This window comes from Melopsittacus undulatus, chromosome 1 (assembly GCF_012275295.1).
Source record: "Melopsittacus undulatus isolate bMelUnd1 chromosome 1, bMelUnd1.mat.Z, whole genome shotgun sequence".
NCBI classification, from domain to species: Eukaryota; Metazoa; Chordata; class Aves; order Psittaciformes; family Psittaculidae; genus Melopsittacus; species Melopsittacus undulatus.
The window spans coordinates 119,578,643-119,595,833 of NC_047527.1; the positions used below are offsets into that span (position 1 = coordinate 119,578,643).

At 35.8% G+C, this 17,191-nt stretch overlaps 1 protein-coding gene across 1 annotated transcript in view; it reads right to left on the reverse strand.

The window, feature by feature from the left end:
- LOC101872635 (ATP-dependent translocase ABCB1) overlaps window positions 1–7,888 on the reverse strand; it is a 42,480-nt gene extending 34,592 nt beyond the window's left edge. The window contains exons 1-6 of the mRNA XM_034063971.1: window positions 7,791–7,888; window positions 7,067–7,118; window positions 5,053–5,200; window positions 3,663–3,723; window positions 986–1,177; window positions 527–698 (exon numbers count right to left, since the gene is read on the reverse strand). Of these exons, the coding sequence (XP_033919862.1) occupies window positions 527–698; window positions 986–1,177; window positions 3,663–3,723; window positions 5,053–5,200; window positions 7,067–7,118; window positions 7,791–7,870 (705 nt within the window). The 5' untranslated portion in view covers window positions 7,871–7,888. The remainder of the gene's footprint in view (window positions 1–526; window positions 699–985; window positions 1,178–3,662; window positions 3,724–5,052; window positions 5,201–7,066; window positions 7,119–7,790) is intronic.
- Between the last annotated feature and the right edge of the window lie 9,303 nt (window positions 7,889–17,191).

The window sequence follows — 17,191 nt, forward strand, 5'->3', positions numbered from 1 at the left end:
AGGGAAATAAAATACTATAAAAATCTGAAGGCTTCCAAACTACAAATACAAGTCACTCCAAACTTGTGGTAATTTAGTACTTCTCTCACCTAAGTCTAAAATTTCTTACCAAAGCTGTTATAAATCTGAAAACAAACTCTGTCCGAGACCAAGGCTTGGTCTAGTTTATAAACTTACTGGCACAATTATTCCTTTTAACAGAACAAGTACTTGTGGATGAAGTTTAACAGTTATAGATGTGGATTCTACCTGTATATCTTGCATCATTTTCTATATAAAAACACACTATAGAGACAGAAACAGCTTCAAATCAAACAACTCTGTTCAGTCTACAGGAGTTGTAATATTCAAACAACATGAGGGTACTTATATAGAGTTCATCTAAGATCTTATGTACCCAGAAGTTTTCTATAAAGCTATAACTATTCTAAGCAATACATTTTAACAACAAGAACTACAGATATGTAGATTTATTTCACTAACTTTCTTTAATATAAAACCTAACATTGAATGTATGTCAACCTACCTTTGCCCAGAGAGCTGCTGAGAGTCCCAGGACGGGACTGACTGCTAGTATTACAAGAGTCAATTTCCATCCTCTTATGAGACCAACAACAAATCCTGCTATAAATGTTGTTAGAGCTTGAACAAGCATTCCAATTTTGTCACCTATTCCATCATTAATCTTGGAGACATCACTGTAAAACAAATCACATCCAAAATACATAGGCTGGGCCTTAGTCTTCCTCAGAGGGAACTTATCAAAATACTTTCTATATCATTGTGACAGTCCAGTATCAGAAGTATTAGAAGTTCAGTCTCTAAGACTCTCCATGAGAAAACTTGTAAACTTAATTTGACAGTAAAACAATTAAATTTAGTTTCACAATTAAATAATTCAGTTTAAAAATCATAATTTAAAAAAATGTAATTCATACATCCTTAATAAGAGAAAATAACTTTGGGAAAGGTACAGTATACTTACTCCAGAAGACGAGTGTTAAGTTCTCCCACATCATTTACATCAAACCATCCAATTTCTTGTCTCATAATTGCATGAAAAAATTTTTGTCTTATTTTTTTTATTTGCCGGCCTGCTGCCAAGGTCCAAAAGGAAGTTTGGACATAAGCAGCAAGAAGAACACCAGCTGCTATTCCAGAATAGTAATATGCATATCTGAAAGAAAAACACAAAACAAAACAAAATCAAACCCAAAAATAGGGGCAAATTATTTGAAATTAGTTTTAACTACCTCACGTCTGTATTTGGCTTGATGCTTACTTCTCTTTTAGACCTGAATCAGAGTTTGTATGTTTATACTAGAATTTACACTTCTCTCTAAAACTTATCAAGTTTTCTATGGGTAGTATTTAATATCAGTTTTCAGATATGCAATAAATAAAATGAAGCTACTGTTAGAAATTACTTTTTTTTTTGTATAGTATACATTTTCTTATAGGATTATTTCAGAACTACGTTTCAGATACAATACCCCTTTCACTTCAGTGGTCATTTTCAAAAACTCCGTAACATTTTTTTTCAGCACATAAAGACATACCTAATAGCAAACACCCATATTACAAACACATTTGTATCAGACAACATGCCTGTCTATATAAATATATATGAGCATGGATGTTGTAAATATTTCCTGATTTGAGAATACAGCATTACTACACATACATCTATTGCAAGAAAATGCTATGAGGGCAATTTTTATTTTTTTTCTATTTTATTCATAGCTGGTATTTGACTTTCAAATTAATTCCACTCTGTGCTATAAGGAGGGTGTCAAGTCAAACCCAAGGAGTGTGTAAACCCCTATATTTCTGAAACTGCAGCTAAGTTTGAGCCACAGTTTTAAACTGTTCAAAATCAAAACAGGTTTGATTTCATCCAGAATTGACATCAGAATCAGTTACAGGTGAACTTAAACTAGAACTCTACCAGATGAATGTAACTGAACTGTTTCCCTATTTGTAAAACATGACCAAAACCAATGGCTACAGAATCAGTATGCTTAGAACTGCAGCATGAAACTTGGCAGGAATCTGTGTGCAAATGCTCTGCTCACAAAAAAAAAAAAAAAAAAGAGAATGGCTTATATATTAAACTTTTCAAATGTTAATCCAGTCTTTTTTTTTGTGGCTAAGATATCATACAGTTTAGTCAGGGACTTTGGTACTATACTCATTATGAAATGAACTACATCTAAACAGTTTAATAAAAATGTGTTAATGTCTAGCTGAATGCTGGTTAAATATTGACATCAATCATCTTGAGCAACGTTAAAGCTCTATACAGAAACTACCACACTAAAAGCAAGAACAGTGCTTCAAAATTCAGCAGAAATTACTTTAGGCAATTTCTTTATGATGTTACATCACTTAAATAATTCCTTTATGCTTGGACTTTGCTTCATGACAAATTGTATTAAAAGGGATTGATAACTTCACCAGATTTCATGCTGATGAAATACATTCTGTAAATTCACTGCTGAAACTGAACAGAGATTAAATGCTCACTGCATTGTAAAACAATGGTTTTTTCTTTTGAGAAATAGTTGGGTTGTAGGAAAACTGTTGTTTGAATAACAAGCACAATAAAATTTACATGTATAGTTCGATACTTGAACACACATGTGAGAACTTTGCCCTTGTAAACAGTTTTTATTATTATTTGACCTGCTGGCAGGCATTATTAGAGAAACAAGGAGTGGGTACAAACAGCTGCTTCTTCAAACCAGTGAACACACCAACTCAAGGTTCTATGTAGAAACTTTAGAAAAGAGAACTTAATCCTGTGCTTCATTCCTTATTCAACAATTTGTTTCTAAAGAGAAACTCGGCCTACTTTATATTCATACTTGTACTTTCAGATTTAATGTCTAAAAGACAAGGTGGCATGTAGGAAGTTTGTGGTAGGTTGACCTTGGTTGGATGCCAGCTGCCCACCAAAGCCACTCTGTAACACCCCTTCCTCAGCTGGACAGGCAAGAGAAAAATATAATAAAAAGCTTGTGGGTTGAGATAAGGACAGGGAGGAACCATTCACCAATTACGTTATCAGGAAAGCAGAGTTGACTTCCAGAAAAAATGAATTTAATTTATTACGAATCAAACCAGAGTAGAATAATGAGAAAAAACCCCAAATACCTCCCACAGGAGACTGCTCTCCATGAGCTTCTCCAATGTGAGTCCTTCCCACAGGCTACAGTTCTTCACGAACTGCTTCAGTGTGGGTCCTTTACATAGGTGCATTCCTTCAGGAACTGACTGCTCTACAAGTTCAACTTTTTATCAGCTCAAGGAATTGATGGATGATAATCAACATAATTTTTAGCATAACAATTACTTTTTATAAATTCACAGGGAAAAAAAGGAAAAAGAGAACACAAACACATTGGGACCCAAAGCGCCTCTGAAAAATGGGTGGGATGGGTGAAAGCAACAGATTACAGGAAAGTTGCTGGGCATGGCTGGGAATATTCAAGAATCCACCAAATGTCTCCAATAATCTCATGTGCAAATCTTTAGTTACATACAATATTCAATCAACCACTACTTTTATGCTAAAGCATGCAAAACATCTGTGGGAGAAGAATGGCTTGACTAGAAACGTGCCTACATTAAAAAAAGAAGAAATACCAATTTCAAATTACCTGGTCATATCTTCTTCCAGCTTGTTAAGAGCATCTAAAGATAAATTTACAGCGTCGTTTCCTTAGAAAGGAAGAAAAACATAAACACTTTTAATTTAGTAAGTTTTAACAAATTTGCTTTCCTGCATGCTGTTCAGCAAATTTTAGTTGCTACATTTCCTTTTGAATCAAGATGATTGAAAAAAAAGAAATTAATGAAAATGAATGAACCATACTAATATAAGGTTTGCCATAGCTCCACTGACTACTAAGGTACATCAGTGTAACCTGAGATTCAAAGGCCTTCCTGAGCATTTGTTAGCCTCAGGAAGCCTCAGTCTGAGGTTTTTTGTTTTTTTTTTTTTTTTAAATATAGGGCATTTGTATAATGCAAAACCTCATTAAAAATACCCAGACAATGACATCAAATTAGTACCTGTAGATAGCTTAACCCATTATGAAAACAGTGGCTATAATGTTGGTGTTGGCCCTAAAATCATAATGCACCCCGAGAGAACTTAGTGACAAAAGTTTTGAGAAGACCACAGCTGCAGCATTTTACATTTGCACCATTAAAAATCTGATCAATTTATTGTACTTGGGAAGGAGTAAATCATGAATTCTTTGTTCTGATAAAGGCAGTATGCCCAGGTTTCTCACAGCAGCTTAAAAACAGCAAAAATGGATGCAGGGTAGAAGATAGTCACATTCTTTATCTTTTTCTGTATCACCATAGGCTTTTATTAAAATGTGTAATAAAATATTATTGGGTAATATTTCAGGCAACAAAGCTGTTTACTAGCTTAACATCTAATGTGTGAGTTCAGAGAGCACTGTAATTTGGTTTAACTGTTGATACCAAAGTGACAGTATCACTCCTCCCTTTTGTAGCCTGCAGCACATGCCTCCCCTACTTTGTGTTTGATTTGATACTTATGATTCAGCAAATAAGGCTATTCAACAAACTGATCCAAGCTAAAAATTAGTACTTTCATTTTTGGTAGAGAATTTTCTATTGGATCTACTTACTGATCTGATTCACCTTGAGAACTATAATTGTCAGATTTGATGCAAGGGAATCAACAGGAACTCATACTGAGGAGCTGGAAAACCAGCCTCTTTCTATTTACCACAGCCACAGTTAAACATGATTTGTTGAATGTATGCTGTAGTGGATCATTTGAAAAAATTAAAAATAAAACCTAGTAATGCATGAACTAAAAATAAGGCAAAAAAAGAAAAACCATAGTGGTATCTTGATTACAACAAACACAAGAGTTACTAATTTACATTAGAGAGCAGTAGCAAACTGGGGTTTCTGACATCAGTATGTCCTGTCAAGAGGCTTGAATCTCCCTAGCTCTTTCCCAGATATGAGCTATTGCTCTCTTCATAGCAGATATATTCTTACCTGGAAAATCTGAGTCTCCAGAAGCAACAAAGCTATCAGTCATATCACCAAAAATTACCATTGCAGCAGGGAGACTGGTTCCATGGACTATTGCCAAGAGAGTGCCTAGTATCATTAGTAATTTATCTGACCAACTGGAGTATCGAAACTGTGAGTGAGAAGAGAAATTAATTCTAATTGTGGTTATTAAAATGCCAACACAATGTTATGTCTACAAAGTCAAGAAAAAGCAATCAGTTGTACATCTAGTGTCACAAAGCTACAACTTCGTCTTCATAGGAATTAAACTTACAAAGAAAATATTTAAAGGTACAGGAATAAATACGTCTAATGTAAACACCTCTATACTATAAACTGTCAAATCCAGAGAAGTATACTATTTCAATGCATTAGTATCTGCACCTGGGTAAGAAAAGCTATATGAAAGTAAGGCATAAGAAATTTGCCCTTTTAAAGTTTGCCATTTACTGTTTAATTTATAAGAAATTTTAATGTCATTGTGACAATTAAGGCACTGTAAATTCATTATTATGCAGTCAGAAATACTGTGCCTAATGTACCAGAGATATTATCAAACCGTACTGAAATCATAAATACCTATTGCCATTGAATTCAAAATTTCAGCACATCTGTTACAAAATCACTGCCACTAATTTCTGGTGTTAAATACTAAGTTTACTGCTGTAAATTACAGGGGTATGATATAATTGTTCAAGTGCAAGCTGGTATAGCAAAGCAGAGACATTGTGCACTGGCCAGCATCATGGACAACAATTTCATTTCTGTTATTTGACATGTCATTACTGTTCATCATGCACACTAAACCTACAAAGTACAAAACATTTCAGTATTACTAGAAGAGGACATAAGATTTACTTTGATTAAATATTAACAGATTGCCTTTTAAAAAATATACTGAAAATAAAAAATATCTGGAATTGTAAGTACTTTTTAGTACACAGTTTTTTATTTTAAGTGTCCTCAGTGCCATGGAGTTGCCCTTTACTGCTGACCCAGGAGACTGAATAATGATTGAGTTAATTAGTGTGATTAGTACCCAATTCAGGTGATTTAGAGGACAAGACCACATATAATATTAGGTATATGGACACTCTTTTCATTGTGTTGGAATTAGTGACTGAACATGGAAATCCTTACCTTTCACAAAAATCTAGTATGGGTGTGTTTAGCATAATAACTTAGTAAGGGAAGACTCATAAGAATCCATATCAGTAATAAGACAGCTTCTTTAATCAGAGAACCATAGAACTATAGAATCACAGAACGGTTTGGGTTAGAAGAAATCGCAAAGATTATCTAATTCCAACTCTGCTGCCATAGGCAGGGCCACCTTCTACTAGACCAGGTTGCTCAAAGAATCATTCAACCTGGTCTTAAACACTTCCAGGGATGGGGCAGCCACAGCTTCCCTGGGCAACCTGTGCCAGTGCCTCAGCACCCTCACAGTAAAGAATTTCTTCCTTTTACCTAACTAAATCTCCCCTCTTTCAGTTAAAGCCATTCCCCCTTGTCCTGTCAATACATGCCATTGTAAAACAATCCCTCTCTAGATTTCTTGTAGGCATCCTTTAGGCACTGGAAGGCTATTCTAAGGTCTCCACAGAGCCTTCTCTTCTCCAGGGTGAACAACCCCAACTCTCTCAGCCTGTCTTTCATTGAAAGATGCTCCATCCCTCTGATCATCTTCATGGCCCTTCTCTGGACTTACTCCAACAGCACCACCTCCCTCTTGTGTTGGAAGACCCAGAGCTGGATGCAGTATTCCAGGTGGGTTCTCACAAGTGTGGAGTAGAGAGGGAAAATCACCTCTTGGCCTGCTGAAAACTACATCCAGAAAAAGAACTGTTTGATTGCCATACTATATGCAATATTCTGTATTATCAAAGTATTTGATAGAGACCATATACGCACTACTACAATATCATTTTAACCACTTTGTTTACACATTGAAATGCATGTGCATTTACACATATATAGAGAGAATAAATCTTACCAGCGTAAATGGGCTGACCACCTTAGCCTTTTCTGCTTTCTTCTTCTTTTTTCTTAAAAGGTTTGATATTTTTAGTGCATTTAAAAAGCAACAACATTTCACAGAAATACTAATTAGCTATGATAATAAGGTTCAATTAGAATATAACTACGAAATAATTTTACAGGAAACATTTGCATATAAAATGTGAAGCTCTTCCCAGTTCACTGCTCTCAAAGATGAAACAACACCCTTGGGCTGGAGGGTCCACAATCTGATCAAGAAAATTGCAAACTGAAAAAGTATATAGCTTTCAAATTGGAAAAGAGGAAGATAACTTATAAAATCATGGTGGATGGGGAATATAGAAAATGTTCAAGTTATGTAAAATATTGATTCCAAGTCATACTAAAAATTTCAAGACAACTTTTAGCTGACGATGTAACTGTATTCAAGGTGTCAATTTCAACATAATTTGCATCATATTTTAAAACTATTTTTCAATAAACTCTAGTCAATGCTGTGGACACTTAGTTCTTAAAAGAAGATTATAAAATTCTCCTTCAGCAGTGAACGTATCAGTGCTACTCTTAGATTGTTACATAGCTTTCCGTTATCAGAGTTTCCTGATAAAATAAATTAAACTAAACTAAAATTAGAATAAATATGAAAAAACCCTAAAATAAGATAAGCTATCTTATAAACTTCAATACAGAAAATGTGTTCGATGTTTAAGAATACTTACTGTTTGTCTTCAGATACAGTGACATCATAACTATTTCCACGTATAGTACGCTTCTTCTTGTTTTCATCTTCAGAATGCATTTTAAATTTATTTAAGATAGCTCCCTGTAAAATAGTATTTCACTGAGAAATATACAACTGTTAAGCTAAGAACAGTAATCTCAATGACAATTTGTTTGAAAGAAAAATATAGATACTTATTACATTCAATAAAGTTATTAATGTCATACACTACAAATGAATTCTCTGAATGGGAAAGTATAAACATGTTGAAACAGGTCCAGATGTTTGGAGTTTGCCTTTACAAACATCTACATTTCATAGTTGTATCTATTTGATCACTGTGCGTCCTTTCATTTGATTTCATTTGAATTATATAACCATTATATTTTCTGCAGTTCCACACAGATATACAAGATAAATGGGAAAGCAGATGTTTATGTAAAAGAATATGCAGTTATTTGGAATTTTCTGAAATTTAGTTATGAGTTAATTTTATAAAATATCTCTGATTAAAAAAAAAACAAACTGACATACCGTGAAAGTTGCTCTTGGATTGCGTCTAGTCCTCTGAAAGAGTATTCAAACATCAGTAGAATTAATATGGTTAAGGACACGCAGCATGATTGGACCTTGCTCTTCTCATGTAAAAAAGAGACGATCGATAACTGTCTCTTGTTTTTTTCCCCACTCCCTTTGCCTTGCCTTCTTTGGAAAGCAGATGTGTGCACTTTGGACTCTGCTAAATATTTTTTAAAGGGCATATGTAGCAAAAAAAAAGTCCTTAAATTCAAGCTTATTTCATTGTCTCCTGGGAAAATAAGCCTGAATAGTCTATTCTTCCCCCAGAAAAAGTTCCTTTTATCTACTGTTGGCTTAATTATGCCCCTCAAAACTTCCAGAAATGTCTATTTACTTATTAGAGATGGTGCTGAATGCTCCAAGTAACTGTTACACTTAAGGATTAATCCATAGTGAGTATGAAACTGAGTAATACAAAAGGAGTGTTTTACTCTTTTGCTTCTTTTCCCCTCTTCTAAATGATAAATGATAAATCTGTTCTCTTACTACCACACAGATCAACTCACAAACCACAGGGTCTCAAGTCATTAGTGAGCAATTCAAGTTGCCTCATCATTGGCTAAACAGTTGCATAGCATTTAGTTGTCAGCTTTTCACTTCTGATGTTTTATTTTATACATTTCATACTTTTTTAAGGATAGAAGAGCTGCCTTTCCAAGTCAATAAAACATTCTATTTCATTGACAACTCTGCTATGTAAGAAATTACCTGAGTGCCAACCTAGAAAAACTCCTAAAAAACATTTCTTAAATGTCTTTTTTACAGCAACTACTTCATATGTGCAGTTACCACAGGGTACAGTAGTATAGTGCTTGATATAATTTAAGAAATATCTATACTGCAATAACATTATAATTTTACTTAAACCTCTATCAGTATTCTAAATTAAAATTTCTCACCTATTCAAAATACCATTTTCCCCTGTTCTTTATTTTCAGTCAAAACTCACTCCAGTTCTGACAAGCTGATACATCATAAAATCATTAAAATGTTTTCTGATTCTAACAAACATTATTGCTCTACTCCCAAATATCATCCATATCAAGGGCAAAATAACCTGTTCCCATACATTTCCCACTGAAAATTGAATATATTAGACTTCTGTCTCACAAATCCAAATTTCACCTTTATTCTCATTTATTTCTTTTTCATTTTTACACATAAACTTTGTATAAAAGTGACATACCATATTAAACAACAATACGATCAATGAAATTTAAGAAGTGCTAAGCGTGGCCAAACTCACACAGTAGTATTGATAAACAGAGATCTTCCTTCCCAATAAACAGCAGAAAGAACCAATACAAAGTATTTAACTAATCAGCAAGCCTCAGGGGTCTTCCCCAATTCTTTCTTCACTTCCCTGCACGGAACGTGAAATCACAACAGGATGTCTTGTCTACTTTCTAGACAGAATGGGAGATGAAGGCTATAGGTCAGTGTTCCAGCACCATCAGAGATAACTGAAGGAATGAAGTGATATATTCCATTATATATTCATATTCCAATTTCCTCACCTTTTGCACACTAGACTTCCTCCTCTCTGATGCAATCTTGAGTCACTACCGCCTCCCAGTTTACATTCTGTTTGCACACAATGACACACAACCCAGTGTGAGGGTCACAATACTAAATGTAATTCCTTTATTTATTTTTATAGTCAGCAGCAAAAAATGAATGATTAACAGCTCACACTGACTGAATTTAGTGTTTGGAGCATCCCTGTTTTCAATGTCACCATTCACTAAGATAGCAGTTAATACTATGGAGCAGAACTGCATTTAGAGAATGGATCTGTTTTAAACTACTTCTGGTGATTATCTATGAGACTTGGTGGCATGCACAAAGCCTTTTATCTAACCACTAGAGGAAATGATCTCATAGGGATTCCATGCGATGGGCCATGTGCGGAATTTGCAGAATGCAAATTGTATCATTTTCCATGATGTCTTGGGACAGATGTATTTCTAGGATATCCCATGTCCTAAAGAAAATAGATGATTTATTCAGTGATCGTGCGTGATTGTCAACCAGTTCATGAAGAGATACACTGAGTTGGCAGATATAAGCAGGTTTGACCAAAACAAGGCCAAATCATATAACCAAAACTGATTCCATGGTACAGTGCACATGAAAGAGGAGAACATACCTTTGTTATTGATGGAACACTTTGACAACACATTATCAAAGAAAGAGGCCTATTACTGTATATGACAGGAACAGGAAGAATTTCTCACACACTAACTGGATAGTCCAAATGTAATGTGCATGTAAAATCATGTTTACAAGAACAAAAATTATTTGAAATGTGGTACTTTATCTTGTCACAAATATATCTGTGACAAATACTCTTTTGGAATACTGATGCAGTGGGTCACTTCACAGGACAGAATTACTACCTACTTTCCTGATCTATCTCCACCTGTATTCATATTTCAAGCACACTGAACTATTTAAGAGTGATAGGTCTCTCAGGAAAAGTACATGTACATGCTTCTGTAAGGCCTAAAAATGCAGATAAGTCTATAGCATCATGAGTGCATGGATGGTCTTTTCATATACTGAGAGTTAGATTTGTTACGTTTGATTTGTTACAGAGTTCACCTTGTCACAGTTAAATCTGGCACCTGCACTGACAATTTCCCCCCAGTTCACAAGGGGGAAAAGACAGACAGCAATAAAATGCTTATACTAAAACTTCATAGTAAGATGTTCCCCATAAACATTTTAACCCCAAGTATGGGTAAAAGTTATTTTATGTACCACCACTATGGTAGTGATCAAAACATCCATTGTGCTAGCACAGCATTAATAGTGATGACTATTCTGATAATGGTGAACTGTGTAAACTGATCTCTCATTCAGGATCACATGAGTGCAGATAAGGACTTGATTGTCATGCCATATCAGATGACTCATACATTAGTGTTAAACCATGACAAGAAGTGGAGAAAAACAATAATGACATTGTTCACCTTTGAAAGTCCCCTTTCTTCTTCACAGGTATTTATGTAAATATATGGAAACATAGAGTAATGAACAACAGAAAAAAGAAATATGTGTGTTCATCTATCTACATGTATATATCTTCTATACCAGCAAATTATCAGTAGAAATAACACCAAATGTTACCAAAACCTTTGATGCGCATGAGCTTTGACCTAGATGGTAATAAGAAGTCAGACTTTTGTCTCCCTTTTGATCTGGGTGTATAATCACAGAATCATTAGGATTGGAAACAACCTCCAGAGCTCACCTAGTTCAACCCCCCTGCAAGGCAGGGTTACCAAGATCAGATTACATAGGAACACCCCGGGTGGGTTTTGAAAGTCTCCAGAAAGGGAGACTCCACAACCTCAGTAAGCTTACCTATGAGGATGTTATGGAGACAGCCTTGCAGAAGTCAAGGTAGATGTCCTGGATTCAGCAGTAGCAGTCATTTTTCTCAGTCTTAGTAGCTGGTGCCGTGCTGTGGTTTTGACTTTCGGCCTGGGAACAACGCTGATAACACTGATGGTTTTAGTTGTTGCTCACTAATGATAACTCTGACCAAGAACTTTCTGAGTCTCATGCTCTGCCAGGGAGGATGGGAAGCCGGGAGGAACCAGAGTCAGGACATGTGACCCAGACTAGCCAAGGGGCAGGTACCTGGAAAGGCTAGATCGCTGCTCAGGTTGGGCTGAGTATCGGTAGGCAGGTGGTGAGTAGTTGTATTCTCTTCCCTTGTTATTTCTCTTATCATCATTATTATTGGTGGTAGCAGTAGTGGTTTATGTTATACCTTATAGTTACTGGACTGCTCTTATCTCAACCTGTGGGAGTTGCATTCTTTCAGTTCTCCTTCCCATCCCTCCAGGAGCAGGGGGGAGGAAGCTGGGGGGGGGAATGAGCAAGTGGCTGTGTGATTCTGGATTGCTGGCTGGACTTAAACCATGACAGTAGACAACATCCACTACCCTGTCCTTGTCAACCCATCCTGCCATGTCATCACAGAAGGCTATCAGATTAGTCAAGCACGATCTACGCTTGATGAATCCATTCTGACTACTCCTGATGACCTTCTCTTCTACATACTAGTTTAATGCTGTTTCTACACACTCAGAGAGCCTTTTACTTCAGTAGCATCCACTCAGCAAATATATACAATGAATATGTTAACATAACATTTCTCTATCCAGAATAAAACAGGGATATATGGGAAACTCAGTCCACAACTACATTGAAAATTCATGTTAATGTGAGAACAAAATAGTCTTTTACTGACCCAGTTATACAGTTACAAGCAAAACCATGGTAAAACTAGAACTCACAGCACTGGCTACTTCTGCTTGCTTGTGCTGGGTTATTACAACACTGTCAGATGACCTGACTGCATAGGAAGCAAGAGTAATTGCTTAAACTGAGGCCACTGAATTCAGAAACTTGTAAAATGGGGCTTCCAGGCCTTAAAAATTTACTTTCTTGAACTAGCAAAGAATGCACTGCTTCTAAAAACATTGCCTCAGAGTATGATTATCATCTACAGCAAGAATCTCCTGGAAGAAATTCAGCAGATAGATGTCTCAGAACAGTTATCTCAGTGCTGAAAAGAGATTTGGCTAGCAGGTTATTCATCTAGAACACTACGATAATGTAAAATCATATGAATCCTAGAAAAATTGTTGGGATTGGCATCTGGGGAAGTATCTGAGTTCATAGAACCACAGTGCCTTTCAAGTAGCAGTGATACAAGGCTTAAGTGAGTAAGAATAATTCTAGGACCTGTGAATCAAGCAGAAATACAATGGGAGAACCAGCCAATTCAGCCTCAACAAAGAGGCAAAGCAATGAAGGTAAGAAGGAAAGCACAGAAATCGTAGTCTGATGGATCTGATAAAAGGTCTGCACATACTATAATTTTCAGAAATACAGTCATAAATGACCCATAGTCTCCATTTAAAAATACAGATAAAAAGGTACAGAAAAGGGAAAACAGTCCTTGGTGTGAGTTTAGCTCTGTATAAAAAAAAAGATTTTAACAAGAATTGCAAAGGACCCTTGGAGAACATTATAAAAACTTCCTTTAGCGAACACCAATGGGACTACAGGAAAGTGTTTGTTTTTTTTTTCATGTTAAAATTTGAGAAAAAGAGGCAAGCATATGAGAAAATGGAATAGAATCTATAAATTCCTTGTTGGCTTGTTTTCTCAGGATAACGAAAAAAGATGATGAGGAGGGATGATAACCACTGAACATAGCAGTTCCCCCTCAGTGAAGCCCTCAAGTATTATTATCTTTCTCTAAATAACTACCCATTAATAAGACTAGGGATACTCTGCTGTCTACCTGTCCCTGGTCTAGTGATAAAATTACAATACAAACAATGCACATGGCCATTAACTGTTAATTGATACTGTAGTGTCAATACATACTCTTCAATGAATTTGTTCCAGCTGGAATTCAAGAAAGTAGAAAAATGGTAAAACTTGTATTATATGCATGAAAGGATGTTCATGCACCTATATTAAGATCTCTGCCTGAATTTAAATAGCTGCCAAGTTCAAGAGGTCCTTGTGAGTATAGGAATGGGAGGATCCCTCCTATACACAGCAGGAAAATATTGGCACAGCTTTGCTGAAACAAAATGTATTAGCTGCAGATTTTGCTACGGATGTTTGAGGAATTGGTGCTGACCAGTGGGAGGTTAGGGTGGAGTGATTCCTGCAAGTCACTGATGTTTTGTTATTAAGAATCCGGAGGAAATAAAAACAGTGGATATTTGGGTAACAGAATTTCCTCAAGTTTTGTGTGTCTGTAAGTAAAAATGTGGAAAAACAGAAGTTGTGTATTAATTGAAAGTCTGGATCCTCCTTCCAAAAAGGAGTATTCAATGCATGCAAGAAGCAGAAGGATTCCAACCCACCATCAACAAGCTTGCTGGAAAGCAAGGTTCTAGTACAGAGACCTATAATTTTAACTTCCCATTTTGTCAAAGGTTAAAAGCAAAGAAAAAAGCCTAAAAGTGTATTTTTAACACATAAATAAGGTAGCTACCTCTCAGGTTGAAAACATGCCTGAAATTCCTGTAGCACTAAGCAGAATATCTCAGTGATTTTTTTAATTGACTTAGCCAACACTTGCTTGGCACTAGCAGAGTAAAGCTGGTAAAAACAAGCTTTTACCTATGAGGGAAAGCAATATTGTTTTATTCATGTATCTCAAGACTTTTAGATGAAATGTATCAAATGTGGATGAAATTACCATCAAAACATGTTATGTCACATCATATGAGGATGATGTGTTGGTACAGCAGGGAAATGAATTGAAAGTCCAGAAATATACCCCAGAAGTAACCAGCATTACTTAAAACACAGGCTTTAAAGCTAACCATGACAAAACTTGGTACAATCTGAAGTGAAATATTCAGAAGTAGTTTTAGGTCAGGAAGGGCAGGAATAATTTAAAGTCAGGAAGGGAGGGTGACGCTGAGATCACCAAAGAGTAGAATTGGCTATGAGGGTCCTTGCTCCTACAATATACAATAATAATTGTATTAGATTCACTTTTGGATTTGCATACATTGCTGTAAGAATATCCTTACTTTTACAGAAATCGGTAAGCCACTAATCAAATTAGTGAAGAAATCTCACAAACAAGAAAGGAAAGAACAGAAGAAGCAAAAATGCACTAGTTCAAACCCTGGCCATCAAATGCCCAGATTCTTGTAAGCTGTTTCATGTTCATCTCGTCACTACTAACCTAGACTTTGGGACTGTGCTATTTCAAGAACCCAGAAATAAGATGCAAGTTACAGCCTTTGCACTGAGAGTCTTAAGATCAGTGGGAAAGAACTCTATTCCATATTAAAAACCCAGTTTGTCATTGGCATAGTCAATGCACTTTAGGAATACATCCCTAGAAGCTGCTTTGCAGTAGTACATATTATACATACTCCACTAAAGTACATAATTAGTGGAAAAGTACAAACTGGATATGTATCAAATCCTAGGTTACCTGAGGCACATTGGCATTTTATAAGCTAAAAGTTTTCTGTAGAAGATGACAAGATTTTGTCACCAGCACTATAAGGCTTTTAACCATAGGAATATGACATAACTGTCCTTTTTATCACCAGCTCTATATGGCTTTTAACCACGGGAATATAACATAAATGCCCTTTACCTGTTTATCTGTCTCTCCCCAGATAAAAGCTCTGCTGCTGACTTCGTGCCACAGGTTATTCAGTGTGGTTCAGATGACTTCAGTTTTTATCAAAAGGGTGGAAAATCCTCAATTAGATATAATGCAACCCCCACGAAAAACAAAAAGAACTGCTTATCTTCACTCTGCACAAACAGCAGAGCTACATGCTCTTCCAATAATGTTAAAAGAGGAACCTGAAGGAAATGATCTGGCTTTGTACATAGTTTCAGACCGGATATATCAAGCTTTAACTAATTGGTTACCAACATGGAATAAAGACAACCTACAAACACAGAATGGAAATTCGGTAGCCTTTTAATCATGGAAAGGAAATCCTGAACACAGTTTAAAAAAAGCTGGAAGGAAAAAAATATGCAGGTCATGTAAAAGTATACCAAGAGGAAAAATACAGAAGGAGCATCATTGGAATAGTCAAACAGATGCCATTGGCAAAGAGATTGTGGTGATCCCAGGAGAATTAACATTTGAAAGAAACACCCATTTTGAAAACAAAACAAAGAAAATTGAACAAAGCAAGGTATGAAAGACCTAGCCACTTTACAACATGTTGATGAGGAAATTGAGGGGTGATTACTATAGATGCTAGTAGAAAAGTGAAGCATAAAGAGCATAGTGTGGCCAGATAAAAAGCATTTCTAGGGAGAGCACCGTATAATCTTCAAGTATATTTGTTTCCACAGGTGCATGAACAAGATCATGTACAGGTTGCTTGAATACAAAAGGTAGTGTTAGAAGATAGCTTGTTGGCCAAAGGTGAAAACAGATGAGTAGATAATTGCTTAACTTGTGCTGTGGCAAACACCACTAAGAAAAAAATAACACTAAAACATTAGAGAATTCATAAACCACAGGCTAGGATAGAAATGGACTACACTAGACCATGTGTAGTCCCACTCACCATGCAAAGTAGGATAAGTATTTGCTAATACTAGATCCACTGACAAAATATGTTGAGATAGTTCCAGTAAAGAAAGCTACAGCCAAGTCTCCCAGAGTGCAGACACTGAATATTGTATTTTCAAGAAGAGAATTAAACTGATAAATTGACTTGGAGCAAGGGATATATTTTCCAGAGAAAATCACCAAGGGATTATCTGAAGGCTGGGGAAGCAAATTTCAACGTAAATTGAATGAACCAATGAGACTATAAAAATAGCACTAGGCAAAATGGTGAGAAACTACTCAGAAGATTGGTATATCACATCATCTTGTCATTTTAATGACCTGAGAGCCACAACAGCTTCTCACACGTTCATGTGATTTAGAGCTATGCCTGGGAGAAACAAAAAAAAAAAAAAAAGACTGCCTAATCTTTTAACTGAAGAATAGATACAGACCCTATCTAAACACTGGAAAGAGATTAATGCTGTTATAGCAAGTCAGATAGGAAGGAATGCTCAATGCATGGATAAACAAACAAGAACAAACCCCTACTCTGCAGAATGGAAAAGAGGATGGAAAGTAATGTTCCACATTTTCCAAATAGTTTACAGTCTAAACTGTAAATGGGATAGACTAGCTCCAATTATAAATAAAGCAGGACCTTATGCATATCAAGTAAAACTTCAGAACAGAAAAAGTAGTTCCAGTTTCAATTTAGATTATGGGAAGGCAAG